An 18,441-nucleotide genomic window follows, 5' to 3' on the forward strand; every position below is an offset into this window, starting at 1 on the left:
TCATGTGCTCACTTAGACAGGCTGACAAAGTGAAAACTCGTATGTGATGCAAAGTACCCTTTGGGTGTAGATTAAGACATATATAGTGCAGTGACAAGTCAAGTCAAATGCCCACAGCAGACAACAAATCCCAGCCTCCCTTTCCCATGATCTGGCTCCCATTTTGCACCATAGAACCCACAATGGAAATCTGGCAAAACATAGAACACAGATGGCTACCAACTGACATGAAAAGTAAATTTTATTAAACATGTTTACATACATGAGTTGTTCATTTTAAAAGCACAGGGGAGTGTTAAGACAAGTGGTCAAAATAGAAAGATACTACCCAATTATAGTTAGTTGATTGTTGGCCACTAAGACAGAACGGAATCTAGTAGAAGTGCACCAATGCTTCAGTTCTTCCTGCTCAGCATGGTGAGTAGTGGTCAATCTGTGCCCTGTGGAATGATGGGCAGATAATTCTGGCATGTGTAAATAATAATAAATAATTCACTTGGTGCAGGCAGTATGTCTATGGATTAAAACCTAGTGTGTACACAGTGTCTACATGTGTTACAGCCCCACAGTAGGAATCTACACCAAAATATTTATTAGAAGGAATTTGGTCCATACTACATCACGTTTTCCAGAGGGTAAAAAATAAAGTCCATCTATAGACATTTCACCCCAAACTCACATACGGAGTCTGGCTAAAACCTGCAAAATGTCTATAACAAAAATGGATGGCTTAGATTTCTTGGTTATTTCAGTATAGTAATTAACGAGCAAACTGTACAAGTACATGCAACATACAAGCTGTCCTAATGTGGAACTAACATACATTATTAAATAACCTTTTGGGGTTTTTTTTCATTTTTTCATTTTTTTTAAAAAAAACGTGCATGCAGCTTTGAACAGTTCCAAGTCATGCTGCTCTATTTGTGTGATCACAAAAGTTGAATGACTCATAAAAGGAGGGAGAACGTATCAATGCACCTGCAGAGTCTGCAGTGTGTAGCACATATACAGAATGTCACAAGGGAAATTCAAGGCCAAGAAAAACTCAAATGAAAATGCAAGTTGAAATTTGACTTGTTTTATTTTCCCCCCAAAAGTAGGATATTTTGCATTAAAAAATCAAGCTTTTGTGCTTGCATCAATCTCAAAGAAATGTAAACTAAAATTTGATAAAAACATTACTTTAGTGCAGAATATTTCAACTGGAATTTCCAGTGGAATATTGGACAGCTCATACCATGCTCTTTCCAGGGCAGATGGGTATGTCTACACTGAGACATGGCCGAGAAGCCTGGGCATAGCTGAAAGTGTCTTAGGCTCAAATCCATTTCTAGTCACCATTTTGGGAAGTCAAAAGTATAGTTTATACACATGAGCATATACTTATTTTTGGGGATATCAGGAAGAAAAAGTTACTACAAGGAGTATTTCCAAAGTACAATTATGTGGTTAGTTTTAGTTCCCAGCATTAGTTGCAGATTGACTTCTCTAAAAGTCTTCCATGAAAAACGATGGAAAAAGTAAATTAATGTTTTAGAACACAAACAGGTATGCTCTCATTTAAAAAAAGTGATTCTATGATTATTTTAGAAGATGAATTTTTGTTTTCTGGGTTTGCACACATAAGACTTTGAAAAATTATAAAATGAAAGCCAGTGAAATCTTTCATTGGCCTCATCTTGCCTAGTTGCTGAACACTTTGGGGAGATGCCACAGAGACTATTTCAGCCCTTTTTTAGTGCTTTTGGGAAAAGAAAGGAAGGGTCTTTGTAAGCATCATGAGGCTTGTCGTGACATGTCCAAAAACTAGTGGAAATAACATATACAATGAAAAATAAAGCAAAACAATTCAAGAAACCAAAACCCAACAAATAATGCACAAATAAACAAAACACACAAAAAACAGAACTTCTTAAACACCAGGGAAATAACACTGCTTGTGGTCTGTGCACAAACGTGTAAAATACAACTTTTCACAGAGTGAGAGTTTCCAGTTTGTTCAATTTGGTGTGTGTGAATTTGAAGTTTCCTCTTTTTCTGTTTGTTAGAAGCATCAGTGACTCTCACTAGCATGTTGACTCTTACTGTAATTTGATAGACTGCCTTGTTCTGTCATATGAAGCCAGGTTTTAAACAACGAGTGGGACATATTGAAAAACTACTACAGGCAAAACACAAGTTGATTGTCTGTCTCCAACAATGCTTTTTTGATCATGAAATATCTGGTTCAGATTATTATCCTGAAAGGTAGAGTTTCACTGGAATGACTCTGGTAGGAGTTCACTATGAGCGGATGCAGGGAGGCCCAGTTGAACTTTCCAGAGATGACTGGGAAGCCCGGCGCGTTAGGGGAGTCAGTGTGGGGTCCACCAGGGATGATGGTGGGAACAACTTGTACCATCCGATTACCATACTGGATAGATCGAGTTCTTCCAACAAGATTTGAGCCACACCCATAAAGCATTTATGGTCCATTCTGCCATAGTCCCCCCAGACAATGACCTGCAGAGACAGAGAAATGCAATAAAACTCTAATGTTTCTTTCATATTTGAAGAACTGAAAGCAACTATTCTGCAAAAGTGGGTCAATGAATGAGATGAAATGAATATAACTGACACTAAGGAGGAGGAACAGATAGAGATTAACATACAGGTGCTCAAAGAGATACTTCACAGTAATTTTTAGATTAGATAGAAAGCAACTAATGTTTCCATAGTCAATGAGGGATATTAGCTACATAAACCATGGTAAAGAAATACATATACAAGTTTGTTTATATATACATTCAATACTTTCTTTAGTAATGACTATCTGGTAAGTGATGTATAGGGCCATAGTGATATGAAAAACTAAAATTTGTACAAGTTAGGGCAAAACAATGCAATTCGGTGTATGGTAGAGTGTGTATATGAAGGAGTATGTATAAAGAATGAAAATATTCATTAAATTTCTTTTATATTATGTACTTGTTAGTGAAGGTTGAAAAATAATTGTAAGCTGGCTCCTTTTGAGCATTTGCCTGACAATTCTGATTTGAAAAGATGGTTAATAAATCAGTGAGCTTATAGCTTATAGTGAGCTTATAGCACAATGTGGGCCAACTCCTGTTGGTGTCAGATAAGCACTCATTTCATTATACTTACTCCTAAGGTTCTATTTTCTAATCCTTTGGTCATCTGGAGACGTTCTCAACTGAATTCATTCACCTGCTTCACACAGGCAGGAGTGGTGAAACCTGCCTTTCCAATGTGCTGAGTAATTTTGTCAAATTATTTAATCTCTGTGATCCTCATACATAATCTTTAAAAGGGGGATAATGGTATTTTATATACACAGTAGATAAAGTGTTTAAAAGAAATAATGCATGTAATTACTTAACAATGCATCTGACATTCACCAGTCCTGAATATTCTCTTTCCTTGCTTCTTCTTTGTATCCCATGTCTGGCACATAGTAATGCTCAATAAATTATCAGCATCATTTGCCTTGATTACCTACCTACCTACCTACCTATTGAGAAGAGGGGCTGTGGGAGGCAGGGTAAAAGCAGAAGGAGATGATGGAGAGAAGGAAAAAAAGAAGGGAGAGAAAATAAACTTTGTATTATCTATTACATCCACCAGATATTTTTTTAATACTACATATTATTTATATTGTAAATTAACAATTTGTTTTTTTCTACTCAAGGATGTTACCCTGCATTTCTCCTTACTGAAATTTGTGCTCTTCATGTTTGGCCACTCTTCAGTGTTTATATGGATAATGTGGACATTACAATGTAAAAAGTCAAACAAACTTTTACCTACCTGAAGAACTTTACCCTGTGGACTTTCGTCAAAAACCAGGGACTGCTGATACAAAGGATCAAGGGTTTTTCGCGCAATTCTTGTCTTCTTCTTGGCTATACAGGCCCCGTTTTCCAAAAGATACACTTTGACATAAGGAGCTGAACAAAGGTGACATTAACATATAAGAAGTTAATCCTTCAAGTTTAACTGATTTCATTAGAGAATGCTTTATTAGAGAATTAGAGATTGCTTATTGAAAGTTTCTCTTGACTATTTACATCATTTTAACTTTCCCGTGCTCCATAAATTCTATTCCTTAAAACTCTTTTGTTACCATCACTGTCATTTTCCTCATTTCAAGTAAATGTATGTGGAATTAACCTAAGACTGAGTGACCTGGGGTATAGCTGGCATTACAGTTCACATTAAAAATAATTTTTTTAATGTTTTTGTTTATTTTTGAGAGAGAAACAGAGCACGAATGGGGGAGGGTCAGAGAGAGAGGGAGACACAGGATCTGAAGCAGGCTCCAGTCCCTGAACTGTCAGCACAGAGCCTGACATGGGGTTCAAACTCACAAACCACAAGATCACGACCTAAGCCGAAGTCGTACACGTAACTGGCTGAGCCTCCCAGGAGCCCCTACAGTTCACATTATAAATATAATAATATATAAATACAATAAAAGCTCACTGTTTCTTTTTTATGATTGGAACTAAAAAAAAATTCATTTGTAAATGTGCAGAAAAAAATTAACTTGATAATACTCCTTACTTAGACTTTGACAGTATAATTGTGCAAGGAAAACCCAGATCCATCTTTATAGAATCAAAGAATACAGAAAAGCTGTCTTTTTAATCAATCAGATGATGCAAAACAAGAGCCTATAGAATTCAAATGCAGCAAATACTTGGATTTTTTTGCTTATGTCAGATTCTCTTGTGCAAACTCAGTACGACCTTTCCTTACCAGGTGTAGACTTCGAACCAGGTTTTTGTGTGAGGCTTCGTGCTCTAATAACTTCAACTTCTAATTGGCCCTTTTTATCCTCCATTCCAATTTGTATGTCACCTGCAAGTGGAGGGGAAACAAAATGTTTCAGCTTCTTTGCAGTTACATGCAGTTAAAAACAGAGGTATATAATAATAGACTCCAAATTATGATCTTCATGATCTTGATAAAAAACCCTAATATTTAGAGTTTCCTGATCCCACTTTTCTTCCCCTTCCTCCAAATCAGGTTTTGAAATGTTTCTCTTCATTTTTCTGGTACTAATCCATGTTATGAGTTTCATATTAGTTTATAAATCAGTTAATTACAACAATACTGAATTTAAGTTATTCTTATATGCTAATAAGATTTCTTATCCTTTTTATCATCTAATATATAATACTTCTTGGTAAAAAAGTATAATTATCTATATTTCCATTATCTAGAGAAGAACACTATTAATGTTTTGGTGAATATCCCATCTTAGAAGTACTTTCTCTTTAAGAGAAAGTACTCCTTTGATCTATTCCTTCCTTCCTCCCTCCCTCCCTCCCTCCTGCTCCCCCTCCCTCTCTCTCCTATCTACCTACCTACCTACATCTATCTACCTACCTACCTATCCCTATCTATCTATCTATCTATCTATCTATCTATCTATCTATCTATCTTACCTACCTACCTATCTACCTACCTACCTACCTACCTACCTACCCACCCATCTATCTATCATCTCTATCATGACCATGCATCCTTAATTTATTGACTAGATGGACCAGTGAATGGATATGTCATTACTTGTTTAACCAGATCCCCGTTGATGGAAATATAGACTATCTACATTGTTGCTATTATAAATAGCACTGGAATGAACAGCTTTATAGAGAATTTTTGCACACTTGGTCAATTATCTCTTGAGCATAAATTCCCAGATTTTTAAATATGGGGTCTAATTGAATGGACAGTAAAAATTCTATGTATGTTGCCAAGTATCCTTCAGAAAGATTGTGCCAGTTTGTACTACCATCAGAAGTATCTGTTTTTCCATATTGCACACCCACTAATAGTGGTATTAGCAATATGTCTAATTTTTGTCAATCTGATGGTTTAAAATTTATAATTTGCATTTCTTTAATAGACAGGCTGAACATATGTCTAAGTATTTTCAGTTTGTATTCTTTCTCTTGTCTTGCCTGTTCATATCCTTTGCCCATGTTTACTAAGGTGTTCATCATTTTCTGATTGATATGATACTTTATTTCTTAAAATTAATAATTTCTAATTTTTCCTTAGCTAAATAATCTTCATTTTCTCAGTTGTGAATTCTCTTCATTTGCTAGGTCAGCTGATCAACTTTGTGGTTCTGGATTGAGAACCATTACTTTTATAACTCTGTTTTAGACTCAGGTCCCACATGTCTCTTTGGTTTTTGTTTTAATCACATACACCCACAGTTTAAAGAGTCAAACTGTTATATAAGCCTATTTATTAGTATAAAAGATTCCCATTCTCTCAACTTCTTGCCTTCCGAAGATCACTGCTTTCAAGATTTTTAATATTTTTATGTGAAAAATTTTTTAACTGTTTGGCATTTGCCTCCCTATTTATAAATACTAAATTTGTAAGGCATTTTCCTATGTTTTTCGCTTTTAGATATTATTATTAGTTTCTAACTTCAACCTCTCTCACTGCCTTCCTTCACCACCATATATTGACACTTTCTGTCATTCCATTATTCCAATATTAGTCTATATAACTATGATTACATAACATTATTTAGAAATGAGTGAACTAGAATACTGTGGTTAATTCTCATTTCTTGGACAGCTCTTTCTTTTCCCTATTTAATAAGTGTCTTTTTAAAAAGCATTTGCTTACATTTTTATGTATGTATCATTAATTCAACCCCTTATTCTCTCCTGGTTGTTTACTTCTTCCATAAAATCAAGCACATTAGGTGTTCTTAGATTTTATCTTATGGATTCTGACATGTTACCCTTTGGACAAACTGTTTTTAAAGTTTGTTGCAATTGTTATCTTTAACTTTTCCTTCACTATCATATTGGATATCCCAACCGTTTTTCTCTTGTACTGAAGCATTCATTTACTGGATCTTTTCTTTCTTTTTTAGTTCTCAACTTGTTTTAATTTACTTAGTTCATTTTGTTGAGGTATATCCTCCAGTAACTTTATGAGCAATGTTGTGTATGAGCAAAATGTTTTGACACCATTCTTGTCAGTGTGTTGTTTTTTTTTTTTTTAATTTTTTTTTTCAACGTTTATTTATTTTTGGGACAGAGAGAGACAGAGCATGAACGGGGGAGGGGCAGAGAGAGAGGGAGACACAGGATCGGAAACAGGCTTCAGGCTCTGAGCCATCAGCCCAGAGCCTGACACGGGGCTTGAACTCACGGACCGCGAGATCGTGACCTGGCTGAAGTCGGACGCTTAACTGACTGCGCCACCCAGGTGCCCCCTGTCAGTGTGTTTTTATTCCAGCCTGAAACTTACGTGATAACTTGGCTGGCTATTGTACTCTACATTGGAAATCAACTGTTACTCAGAATTTTGAACGTAATATGCAGTGGTCTTCTGGCTTCCAATATTATTATTGAAGAGTCCAGTGGAAATCTGATTTTTTTGGTGTTTATACTGAGAGAGAGAGTGGGCAGGGAAGGGGCAGAGAGAGAGGGAGACAGAGAATCCAAGGCAGGCTCTGAGCTGTCAGCACAAAGCCTGACATCAGGCTCGAACCGACAAACCATGAGATCATGACCTGAGCCAAAGATGGATGCTCAACCGACTGAGCCACCCAGGAACCCCTGATTTTTTGATAGTTTTATATAGAATTATCTTTCTTCTTAGGAAACTTGTAGAATTTTCTATTAATCTCTGGTGTTGTGAAATTCCATGATGATATGCCTTTGTGGTGACCTACTTTCATGCATTTTGCTGAGTATTCTTTGGGCCCTTGCAAGCTGCAATCTCATGTTCTTCAGGGGAATATCTGTTGTGCATGTTACATGTAATTTTCTCCATTCATCATTTTTCTTTTAACTTAATTTAGGGTTTTTTTTATAGTAGAAGTTTTCAATTTATCTGGCTTTGGTTTGATCCTTTAGACGTTCTTTTCCACTCCCAAGAGCATAGAAACATTAATGTAAGTGTTTGTCAGTATTTTCTAGGGTCTTTCTCTACCCAATTTCTCCTTTATAATTCAGTCTAAAATATTTTTTTTAAGTTCTTAAGTAGGGAGGCAATTTCATTAATCTTTTTTTGCTTAGTGAAACAGTTAAGCCAACATCCTTTACTGAAGGATCCACTTGTCTTTCCAGGCTGTGAAATACTATCCTTACTCTGTCTTGACAGAGTTTTCTGATAAATTCAAAGATTTTTGACTAACTTTGTTTTGTATAATGTCTCAAGTTAGAAACATGCATTAGAAATTAGAATAGTCATTTGAAACCAGAAATACCCTAAAATGTTGCTTCTCACTTATATTACTACTAGATGCTTTAAATGACTTTGTCAATAATGAAACATCAGTTTTCCTGTGGGGTAAAGAAGTGATTCTTACCCATTGCAGGGGTAGCAAGGGTTTGGCGGCCAACAAGCTGAGCTGGTCCCAGTCCATCAAGAAAATCACTGAATTGACTGTCTGCTCCTAGTCGTACTCCAGGAAATATTAAGCTATTAGCAAAAGGACAAAAATCAAAACATTAGATCTCCTAGAATTCATTTCATTAGTGTCCATATGACTACTAATTCTGATCATGAATCATAAATATTGGACAACTTACTTTGTGATTCTTTGCATTCATTGCCCCTGAACCAAGCGAAGCCCAGCACTGACTGAGAAAAGGTCTAAATAAACTCTCAAGTTAAGAGCTGATGTTATATTCAGGATGGCTTATAGTTTTAATATACTAAGTTTTCTGGACACTTAAAAATACAAGTCCCTCCATAAGTATATTATTGACATAAAATATAAGATGTAAATTTTTATATGATGAACCCTACATAAATAATTGCTCATGAACATTAAGTAACAATGCTAAATTAAAAAAAAATGCCTGATAATTTCTTCAATAAATATCATAGCAAAGTACAAATTCTTATTTACAAATAAAAATGTTTATTCATTTTTTAATGAACTACATTTTTATATTATCTGATATTTTTATTTAGTTCAAGTGGAAAAGAATTGATTAGAATATGTCCATTGCTTACTACCCCATGACTACCTGAACTCCCTGGGCTGTAAGCTCCAGCAGAGAGTGACTGTGCCCTTCTTGTTTATTGATTTGTCCATGTACCAAGAACCATGCTTGCTACATATCTGGCCTTCAATGAGTAGTTTTTGAATAAGCACATTTCTGTAGGGATTTGTTATTCCCAATGTGCTTTTTCACATATTACTTCCTCACAATCAAGGGAATTAGAGCACAAATTTATTATCACACCCAGAGACCACGAAAATCAATCTATGAGAGGTTAAGTGGCTTATTCAGGTGGAGGTAAATATTATTTGATTTATTAATTTTATATCAGAAAATATTGTCTCTGGTCTTTCATTTGTATGTCACATTACCGTATTTCATCAAATATTGGCATTTTGTCAGCAAGTTTATCTCTATAACTTTCATGCCTGCTGATTTTTGCTCTTAGCTATATGTTGCTGGGAGGATGCATACCAATCATTTGATCAAATAAACGGACTTAATAGTTTCAGGAATGGGTAAACATAGCATGATCATTAACTTGGCATAATTTTATTTCATTTTCTAAACAGAACAAAACGATTCCAGTAAAATAAATTACTACTATTAGATTGATAAATGAGATTTTTGAATGGCAATAAATGAATAATTCTAGGAAAATTTGCACACAATCTCCAAGTAACCCACTGCAGAATAATAATTACTTAATTGTAAGATCTATCACCTCAGTAAAGGTTTGGTTTTACCAGAAAAATTCTCAAGCATAGAGAAATGCAGGATTTTTTGCAGGATCTATATGTAAAAGCAGACCAAGTAAGTAAAACACAAATCTAGCTATATTTTTTCATGATTAATTTCAAAAATAACTAAAACTCTTTACACAAAAATAATGAGGAAGATAAATTTTGAGATCTTTTCCTAAGGTAAAAAAGAGTGATGTTTTAAAAACAAAAAAATGTAAGTTCCTATTATGAGAGTGTTAGACTTACTCAGAACCCAAAATAGTTTGGAGAAAAGTAGGAATATGGGAAATTAATTTTCACTTCTAAATTTTATTTAATTTTTTAAAATGTTTATTTATTTTGAGAGAGAGGGTGAGCAGGGAAGGGACAGAGGAAGAAAAAGAGAATCCCAAGCAGGCTCCATGCTCAGTGGGGAGCCCAATGTGGGGCTTGATCTCACGACCCAGGGATCATGACCTGAGCCAAAATCAAGAGTCTGAATTTTAATTGAGGGGTGTCTGGGTGGCTCAGTTGGTTAAGCATCCAACTCTTGGTTTTGGCTCAGGTTATGATATCGTGGTTTTGTGACTTTGAGCCCCACATGGGACTCTGCGCTGCCAGCACAGAATCTGCTTGGGATTATCTCTCTCCCTCTCTCTGCCCCTTCCTCACCCCCCCCCCCAAGTAAAATAAACTTTAGGGGTGCCTGGGTGGCTCAGTTGGTTGGGCGTCCAACTTTGGCCCAGGTCATGATCTCACGGTTTGTGGGTTTGAGCCCCGCGTCGGGCTCTGTGCTGGCGGCTCAGAGCCTGGAGCCTGCTTTGAATTCTGTGTCTCCCTCTCTCTGCCCCTTCCCTACTCATGCTCTGTCTCTCTCTCTCAAAAATAAACAAACACTGAAAAAAAATTTTTAAATAAGTAGACATTAAAAAAAAAAGGAATAAGCTGCACCATAAACATTGGTGGCTTTGTTCACTTACTTTCCCTCGGAGCTATAACTGTTGATGCTGCCGTCAGTAGACTCTCGACTTGGTTGCCTTACCATCTTCCTCATTTCGGCTGCCATTCCTGTTTCTGTGCTTCTCTGTATGGTGCTTTTTAACTTCTTGTGGCCTGACTCTGACAAGAGAAAATACAAGAAACTCTAAGTCCTGTTTAGACAATTTCTCCCGGGATACTGGTTGATTCTGCAAATTAAACAATTATGCATATAATTGAAAGTTTACTCAGGAAAAGAGTCTAAGAGAATAATCTGATTAGCTAAATCTCTTTGCCGACAATATGCTTTGGCCAAGAGGGGTAGCAGTGGAAGGGAGACCACTGCCCCTGTTCCAGAGACTGCCTGAATCTCAGTGAACCAAAATGAACTCATTGTATTACTGCTGCTCAAGTTATCAACTTCAATAAAAAGTTGGATTTGGCACTGGACTGCATTATGGGGAAATATAATGTTGAACAACCTAAAAGGAACATTCCCAATCTGGAATGTTCCAAATATGTGGGAATAGAGCTAAATGAATGGGCCTTGTCCTTTAAAGGAGATGAGGCACAGCGGACTAAGCGTGAAAAATACCAGTTTTGGCCATGTATCAGCAATCCCATAAAAATAAACAGTAGTATTTAATGATTTTTGAAACAAGTTAACATACATGATCTCATTTGAGATGGCATATAAGGATACCTATGTAGGTAGAACAGGTATTAACTCCAAGGCTTTATTGCTGTCTCCTGGCTTTTGAACTGAGCTGAATCATTTCTTACTGGCAGTTTTGAGTGTGAGTCTCTTTCTGCATTGTGAATTACAATGGCTGATCATTTTTTTAAACTCTAAATTCAGAGCAACTTCTTCAAACCACTTTGAAATGCACTAACCAGCAGTCTATTCATAGCATAAAAATGAAATTCCAAAACATTTTTTTGGTTAGAACAATACCGAAAAGTTAGACAGACTTTTAATACCTGCCACACTTTTTCCATCTGAACATTTGATGTGTATTTCTGGTTTTCTTTCAGGTTTTCACATAGTATCATTTAATACCCATTAATATATGAAAAAATGCTCTATATGTATAACTGTATACATTAACTACTGTATGTGTATACACACATAAACTCTTCAACCCTCATAAAACCTCTCTGAAGCAGGTGCCCCAAAACACTCCTAAATACACCATATGAAAGTTTGCATATTTTCCTCTCATTTTTGGTCACTGCAATCCTTTTGTAGATTGTCTAATAAAAGATATAATTGGTTTTACGATATGGACTCAATGCTGAATATTCTCTACGTAAAAGCCACAGCAGTTCCTTAAAAACACAATTCTGAATATGTTATTCCCTTGCTCAAGATCTTGTGCTGGTTTATCATCAAAATTAAAAGAAAATCTGAAATTGTCACAATGGCCCATAAAATGCCACATAATATGGCCCCTGGCTACCTCTCCAACTCACACTCTGCCTCTCATCCCCATGATCACTGCTCTCCAGTCACACAGTCTTCCTGCATTTTCTTGAGCACTCCAAGCATGCTGCTCAGGGCCTGTTTTCCTTACTGTCTTTCCTTCTGATTTTCTTGTCTTGCTCCCTCACTTTATTCAGGTCTCTGTGCCAGTGTCACCCCCTCAGAGAGGATTTTTCTAGTCCTCATCACTTTTTATCTCCTTGCCATGCTTTGTATGTCTTCATAGCACTACTCTGCCATTAAACTTCTATTTGTTTGTTTGTTGTCTGTTCCCCAGTTAGAATTTAATCTCTATGAGGAGAGGGACATTGTGAATACTGCTCACTGTTATCCATAGTATCTAGAACACTGGTATAAACTCAATACCAGGATCACACCACACATACTAATGTGCAATTTCCTCATTCCATTTAATATATCTATAATACAAACATGTCTATATTTATTCTTTTTAATGACTGCACTGTTATGTGATCTCATAATTAAACCATGCATGCCCATGTTGATGAGTACTTGGGATGTTTCCAGTTGTTACAGGAGAGTTTTTATAGAACATATTTCTAGAAGCTGAATGCTAGTGAAAGGGTACAAATCCATTTAATCTTAATAGCTTTTTCTAAATTGCCATTTAGAAACATGATAATAGTTTAAATCACTCCTACCAACATTCTGTTGGTTGGTACCAAATAGGTACCAACAGATGTACCTATTTTCCCACCTAAGGCTCAGGAATTTTCTACCTTTCCCCTTTCTAGTCTCTGTCTTGCCTATTTGACTTGTCATTGTAGAATGTGTACACTTACTGAAGGCAGTGACTTCATTTATTGACATCCTAGTGCTGTTTTTATTTATTTGTATATTGATTTATTTATATACTGTGCCTCCTTCTCAGATGTAGTTCCTTTATGAAGTCATTATGGTGGGGCAACACTTCATTCACACACACATACTGGCTGGGTCCCACTTGAGGGGTAAAGGCAAGCCCCAAGGATGTATTACCAAACTGAGCCAAGCATAGTTATGCAAATGTTTACCCAAACCAACAGGAAGCAATAAATCCAGGGCGGAACACCAAATTCTTATTATCATGGCTAGAAAAATGAGGGCAACCTTTACATCTAAATGGTGAGGTGATGCTGGGAACAGAGGAGAGACAGTCAAGAGGATCAGTAGTGGGGAGGTTCAGGTTATTCACTCATTAAATTTTTCATTTATCCATCCATCCGTCTAACCACCCACCCACACATCCATCCAACAAATATTTACTAGGCACCTGCTATGTGTCATTCACTATTCTTGGTGCTGGAGATATACTGATGAATGACAAATTTCCTGCTGCCATGGAGCTTACATTCTAGCGTATGTGTGTATACAAGCAAGGCAATGAACAAATAAATAAATACATGCCTGGTAATAAGTGCTATGGAAAAAGGCAGGATAAGGAGGGATAGAGGGTGACAGGGTAGAGCAGCAATGGCTTTATTGTAAAGGGGTCAGGGTCTCATTAGTCATCAGTATGGAAGAAGTAAGGATACAGGCAATGAGGGAACAGGGAAGTAATACCCATGGTGGGACTGGTCCTGGTGATTGTGGTAGGGAGCCTCTGAGTATTGGTGGTCAGGAGGGGGGCTGCTGTCTTCTCAGTAGCACACAGGTTCCCTCTGCAGTCTTTCCAATGTTGTTGACTCTGGCCAAGAGGCTCTAACACCAGAGATCTCAGGGCTTTGTGTACACCTGGCATCGCAGCTGACAGCAGAGGGTAGGCTATCAGGTTGGCAATCATTTCCTAACACAGGTTTCACATGGTTGCCACTTATTACATATTCAATGAAAAAAAATTTTAAGTGAATATTAATTTTTTTATATTATGTAATTGGAATATCACGTATTCTTAAAGGTTCATTTACAGGGTGTCTTAACTTTCTTAGAGCAATCTTAAAACTTAATACATTCCAAAACGTAAATGCTGCACACTTTAAGGAAATATTTGAGAAGTTGGTTATTGAACTTTCTTTTACACTTGTTTAATTTTATGAGTTTGAATGATACATTTTAATTTTAGAGTTTTTTTGTCCTTTGGAAGACAGCAAATATGGACTGATATTAGCTCTCGTCTTATTCATGTTAATAAATATTCATTGAAAAGAGCTTTGATGAACTAGACAATTTTATAAAGGCCAAGGTAAAAACTGAATAAACAGTTCCAGCTATGAATTTGTCTCATTTAAATTCATAACAGCTTTATTGTTATTTAGAATATAAGGGTTGGAAAGAACATTGTTTTGTAGATGTGGAAACTAATTTTGGAGAAGTGTAATTCATGTAAAAAATTATTTGTGGAGCACTTACGCTGAGCCCAACCTTTTCCAGATGCTGGTGATACAGGAATGAACATAACAGACAAAAATCCCTGCCCTAATGGAGCTTACATTCTAGTGAGTATAACGATTTGCTCAATGTCAGGCTAGTTAGCAGCAGAAAGCTGGATTAGATCTTCTGAATCTCAGTCTTGTGATCATTCCTTTATACCCCAGTTTAGGAAAACACAAAGTCTAATCTTACTTATTTTACAAACAGAACAATGGTTTAGCTACACATATATTTTCATGCACATATTCTCATATTTAAAAACTTAATTAAAATCACAAAAATTGTATAGAGGTGCAAATGTATACAATTATCTATCTCTGTACATATATTGTAAGTATAGCATACGTATATGTTACATATATGTAATTTAAAAATATCAATATAATACATTAAACCACTAAATAATATCACCATTATTTACCAATTATTTGTATCCACTGAGGAATCATTAACCTGGGTAAGATATGAAGTCTCCTATCAAATTATGACGTGAAACCTTTGACTTGAAACTGCTATCCCAAGTATCATACAAAGAACAAATGGAATAGAAAACTAGACTATTTTAATACTCTATATTCACAAACCAATGTAAAATTAGTAAAATCCCTATCATTTGGGAGCAATTATTTTCTCTTGCTTTGAAGAAACTTTCTCTCATAGAATGTTGTGGAATGTGCCATATTTACATATTCATTATTTCTCTTTTCATATTAAGAGATGTATGCTATATTTAGAAACACCCCACTGACTTATTAATTCATTCTGTAAATACTCATTATGCAGCAATATCTATAATAGGCATTTTTCTAGGTGTTACAGCTATAACAGTAACAAGACAGGATAGTGCTTATAATAAACTAATATAAATAAGTTATGATAATTTTAGAATTGGTAATAATCATGAAAAAAAAAAGCAGAAGAAACTGTCCCAGTAGATGCGTTACTTTTGATCAGCTGGGCAGAGAAGCCCACTTCTGGGAATGTAAAATAGAAGCCAGCCATGCAAAGATCTAAAGGAAGTGTTATCCAGGGAGAAGGAATAGGTGCAAGACTCTGAAGAGTGATCTTCCTCAGCCTGTATGTGGAAGCTATAGAAAATTGAAGTAAGATGGACAAGGAGAAGATGGAGTGGAAGAGGCTGAAGGAGCTGGTGGGGCACAACCTACTGGAAAATAGCCTGGAATTTGTGCTGAGTGTGGTGGGGAGTCATAGGGCAGGGCCATGATCTGATTTCCATTTTCAATGGATCATTCTAGCTGTTGTGTGAAGAATGAATTGTAGAAACTAGACATGGAAGCAGAGGAGGATGGGAAAGCTACTTTCTTACCTGAGAAGAGATGAATAGTGGCTTCGGTTAGGGAGCAGCAGTGGAGATATGGGAAGAGGGTAGGCTTTGATTATATTGTGAAGTGGAATGGACAGCACTTGCTCTAGATGTATAAATGGTTCAGAAAAAAATCAATAATTTCTAGGTTTTTATAAAAGGATAACTGGTTGAACAGTAGTGTCATTTACTGCAAGGAGGGGGAATTCATTATGAGTGGTGGAAATTATGAGTTCTCTTTTGGATGTTTGAGGGGCTTTCTAAATAGCCATGTGGAGAGTAAAGTAGGAAGTGCATGTATGAATCAGGACCACGAGGGATAGGTCAGGGTTGGAAAAATGGTAGGTTGGTAGTTAGATAGGATATGTTGGCATACAGATGGAATTAAAATCTATAGTACTAAATGTAATAGGGAGGAAGTATAGATAGAGATAAAAAGAGTAAACAGAATGGAGTCTATGGTATCTTCCATATTTAGAGGTCCAGAAGAAAATCAAGACTATTGAGCCTATGAAGGAAGACCTTTTAAGGCATGGGGAAAAATAGATAAGTGTCATGGTGCAGAAATCAGAAGAATAAAGTGTTAGAATTAAAAATAAATGTTGTTTACTACTTAGAGTTTTAGTAAGAAACAGACACAGAAGTGATGATAGAGCTTGGCTCCATGGAGATCACTGATTTCAAAAGGAGAAGATTTGGTGAAGTAGTAGGACTGAAAGGAATGGCCAGTCAGAAGAGAGAATGAGAGGTGGTATTTGGAGAGTCACACAGGATATGGGAAGGTTATCTATTTTCTTAAAGATATGTGACATTAGAGCCTGTTTCTATGCAGCTGGGAATGATTACATGAGCAAGACAAAACATTTATAGATCTAATATTATTGGCTGGAAAGGTGGATAAACACAGATAATGTCTGATAAATCATCTTTCAATCAAAGTATTCTCTAGTGCCAAATGAATAGTCAATTTTCATCAATTAATTTGAAAAATCGGTAACAGAATATCACTTAAACAGTTCGATCCAAAAGATATATGCAGTAATGTCCTATTACCTCACAAACAAAAACTACAGAGTAGTTTTGGTTATCCTGAAAGTGAAACTGAGATCAGTGATAAAAACTATTTTTTATATGTATAGTGACAAAATTTAGTTAAGTTTTTAAAAAGAAAAGTTGTTGTAGTTAATGTTTTGATCATTTATTCCCTTGTTTACTTATTCATCAAACTATTCTCTCAGTGCTTTGGGTCCAGTACTGCATATGTAAGAGTGGACAGGAAACAGGCACTGTCCCCAACCATGTCATTGTCTAGTAGGAGAGACTGACAAACAGAAGTTTACTTGTGATTCAGTTTAAGTACTGTATAGGCAGGCACAGAGGTCTTATTTTATATTTATTTAGCTTTAGGTATTCATCTTATGTCTTATAATTTGGAGAGAGGAAGAGAAAGGGAAGAGAAGGAACAATTTAAACAGTGTGATTCTGCTGCTTGCTGTGCTAATAACTAAATGAGCATGTAACCTGGTGAGAAATGCAAATCTTCTCTTCCTTTACTTTGTTTCAGTTCCTGAAGATAATTCCGCTGTTTATGATCGTCTCTAAAATAGGCTTCCTAAAACACAACAACAAAAAAAACAAAACCAAAAAAACCCAAACCAACCACTTTATCTGGTGTTCAAATGACGCAGCAGCAAACACAGTCAACTGACAGTATTCCATACCCTGAGAGACCACACTGGTATCCAAAGGATTTTAAAGGCAAATTTTAACTCCAGATGGCGAAGGGGGAAGGGTTGTATTTTAGGCCAAAAAGGCGGCATATTCAAAGGTTCTGACATGGTAAAGAAGGTAGCCCCTTGAGAAAACTGCATTTCCAGAATGACCAGCATTCAATGAATGGTGAGTAAAGCTAGCGAGAGTGGGAGCAAGAGAGTTGGTAGGGTGGCCTCACACAGGACCTTTTATCTAATGCTCTCAAGGTCTGCCATTACATATCATTTGGGGTGGCTGTTGTGATTTACTAATGTGGTTTGTAATGATCTCAAGGTCTTGGTCTTCCCAGTACCAATATTATCCACATAAAGCTGTAATTTGCATTATATAAAATATGATACAGTGATATTGTCAAAGGTCTTCAACAGTCACTCTTTAAAAGAAAATATCCAGAAGTTCTCCTTTGTTGATATCAGATGCTTCACAGTGTTGTCATAACCATGTAGAAATTTTTATTAGTCTAATAGGCCACAGTTTTTCTTTCCTAGTTTTTAAACAAAAATATTGCTTTTGTGTTATGCCAAAGTTTTTAAATATATTTTATCCCAAGTCAGATGAGTACAACTTGTAAAAATTTCATGTATCTGAAGATTACTTTTAGAAAATTGCATGAAGGGTCTTTGACTTTATGGTTTCCCTCATTTATTATTTTCCATGTTAGTGCCTACAAGCCATAAATTTCCCTTTCCTCTTCCCATTTTCAAGAGAAATTTATAATGAAAGAAATATAGTGGTCAAGAAAATAAAAACAGAATCAAGAATATCTTTGTGAGATGGATGGAATAAATTCCCTTG

General features: G+C 36.1%; 1 protein-coding gene across 50 annotated transcripts in view; it reads right to left on the reverse strand.

Moving 5' to 3' along the window:
• Positions 1–223: 223 nt before the first annotated feature.
• RIMS1 (regulating synaptic membrane exocytosis 1) overlaps positions 224–18,441 on the reverse strand; it is a 486,916-nt gene continuing 468,698 nt past the window's right edge. For all 50 annotated transcript variants that reach the window (XM_027057435.2, XM_027057431.2, XM_053222599.1 and 47 more), the window contains 5 exons: positions 10,699–10,837; positions 8,354–8,466; positions 4,759–4,860; positions 3,808–3,947; positions 224–2,502 (listed from right to left, as the gene is read on the reverse strand). In XM_027057435.2, coding sequence (XP_026913236.2) covers positions 2,284–2,502; positions 3,808–3,947; positions 4,759–4,860; positions 8,354–8,466; positions 10,699–10,837 — 713 coding nt within the window. In that variant the 3' untranslated portion in view covers positions 224–2,283. The remainder of the gene's footprint in view (positions 2,503–3,807; positions 3,948–4,758; positions 4,861–8,353; positions 8,467–10,698; positions 10,838–18,441) is intronic.

The sequence above is a fragment of the Acinonyx jubatus genome, chromosome B2, assembly GCF_027475565.1.
Source record: "Acinonyx jubatus isolate Ajub_Pintada_27869175 chromosome B2, VMU_Ajub_asm_v1.0, whole genome shotgun sequence".
NCBI lineage: Eukaryota > Metazoa > Chordata > Mammalia > Carnivora > Felidae > Acinonyx > Acinonyx jubatus.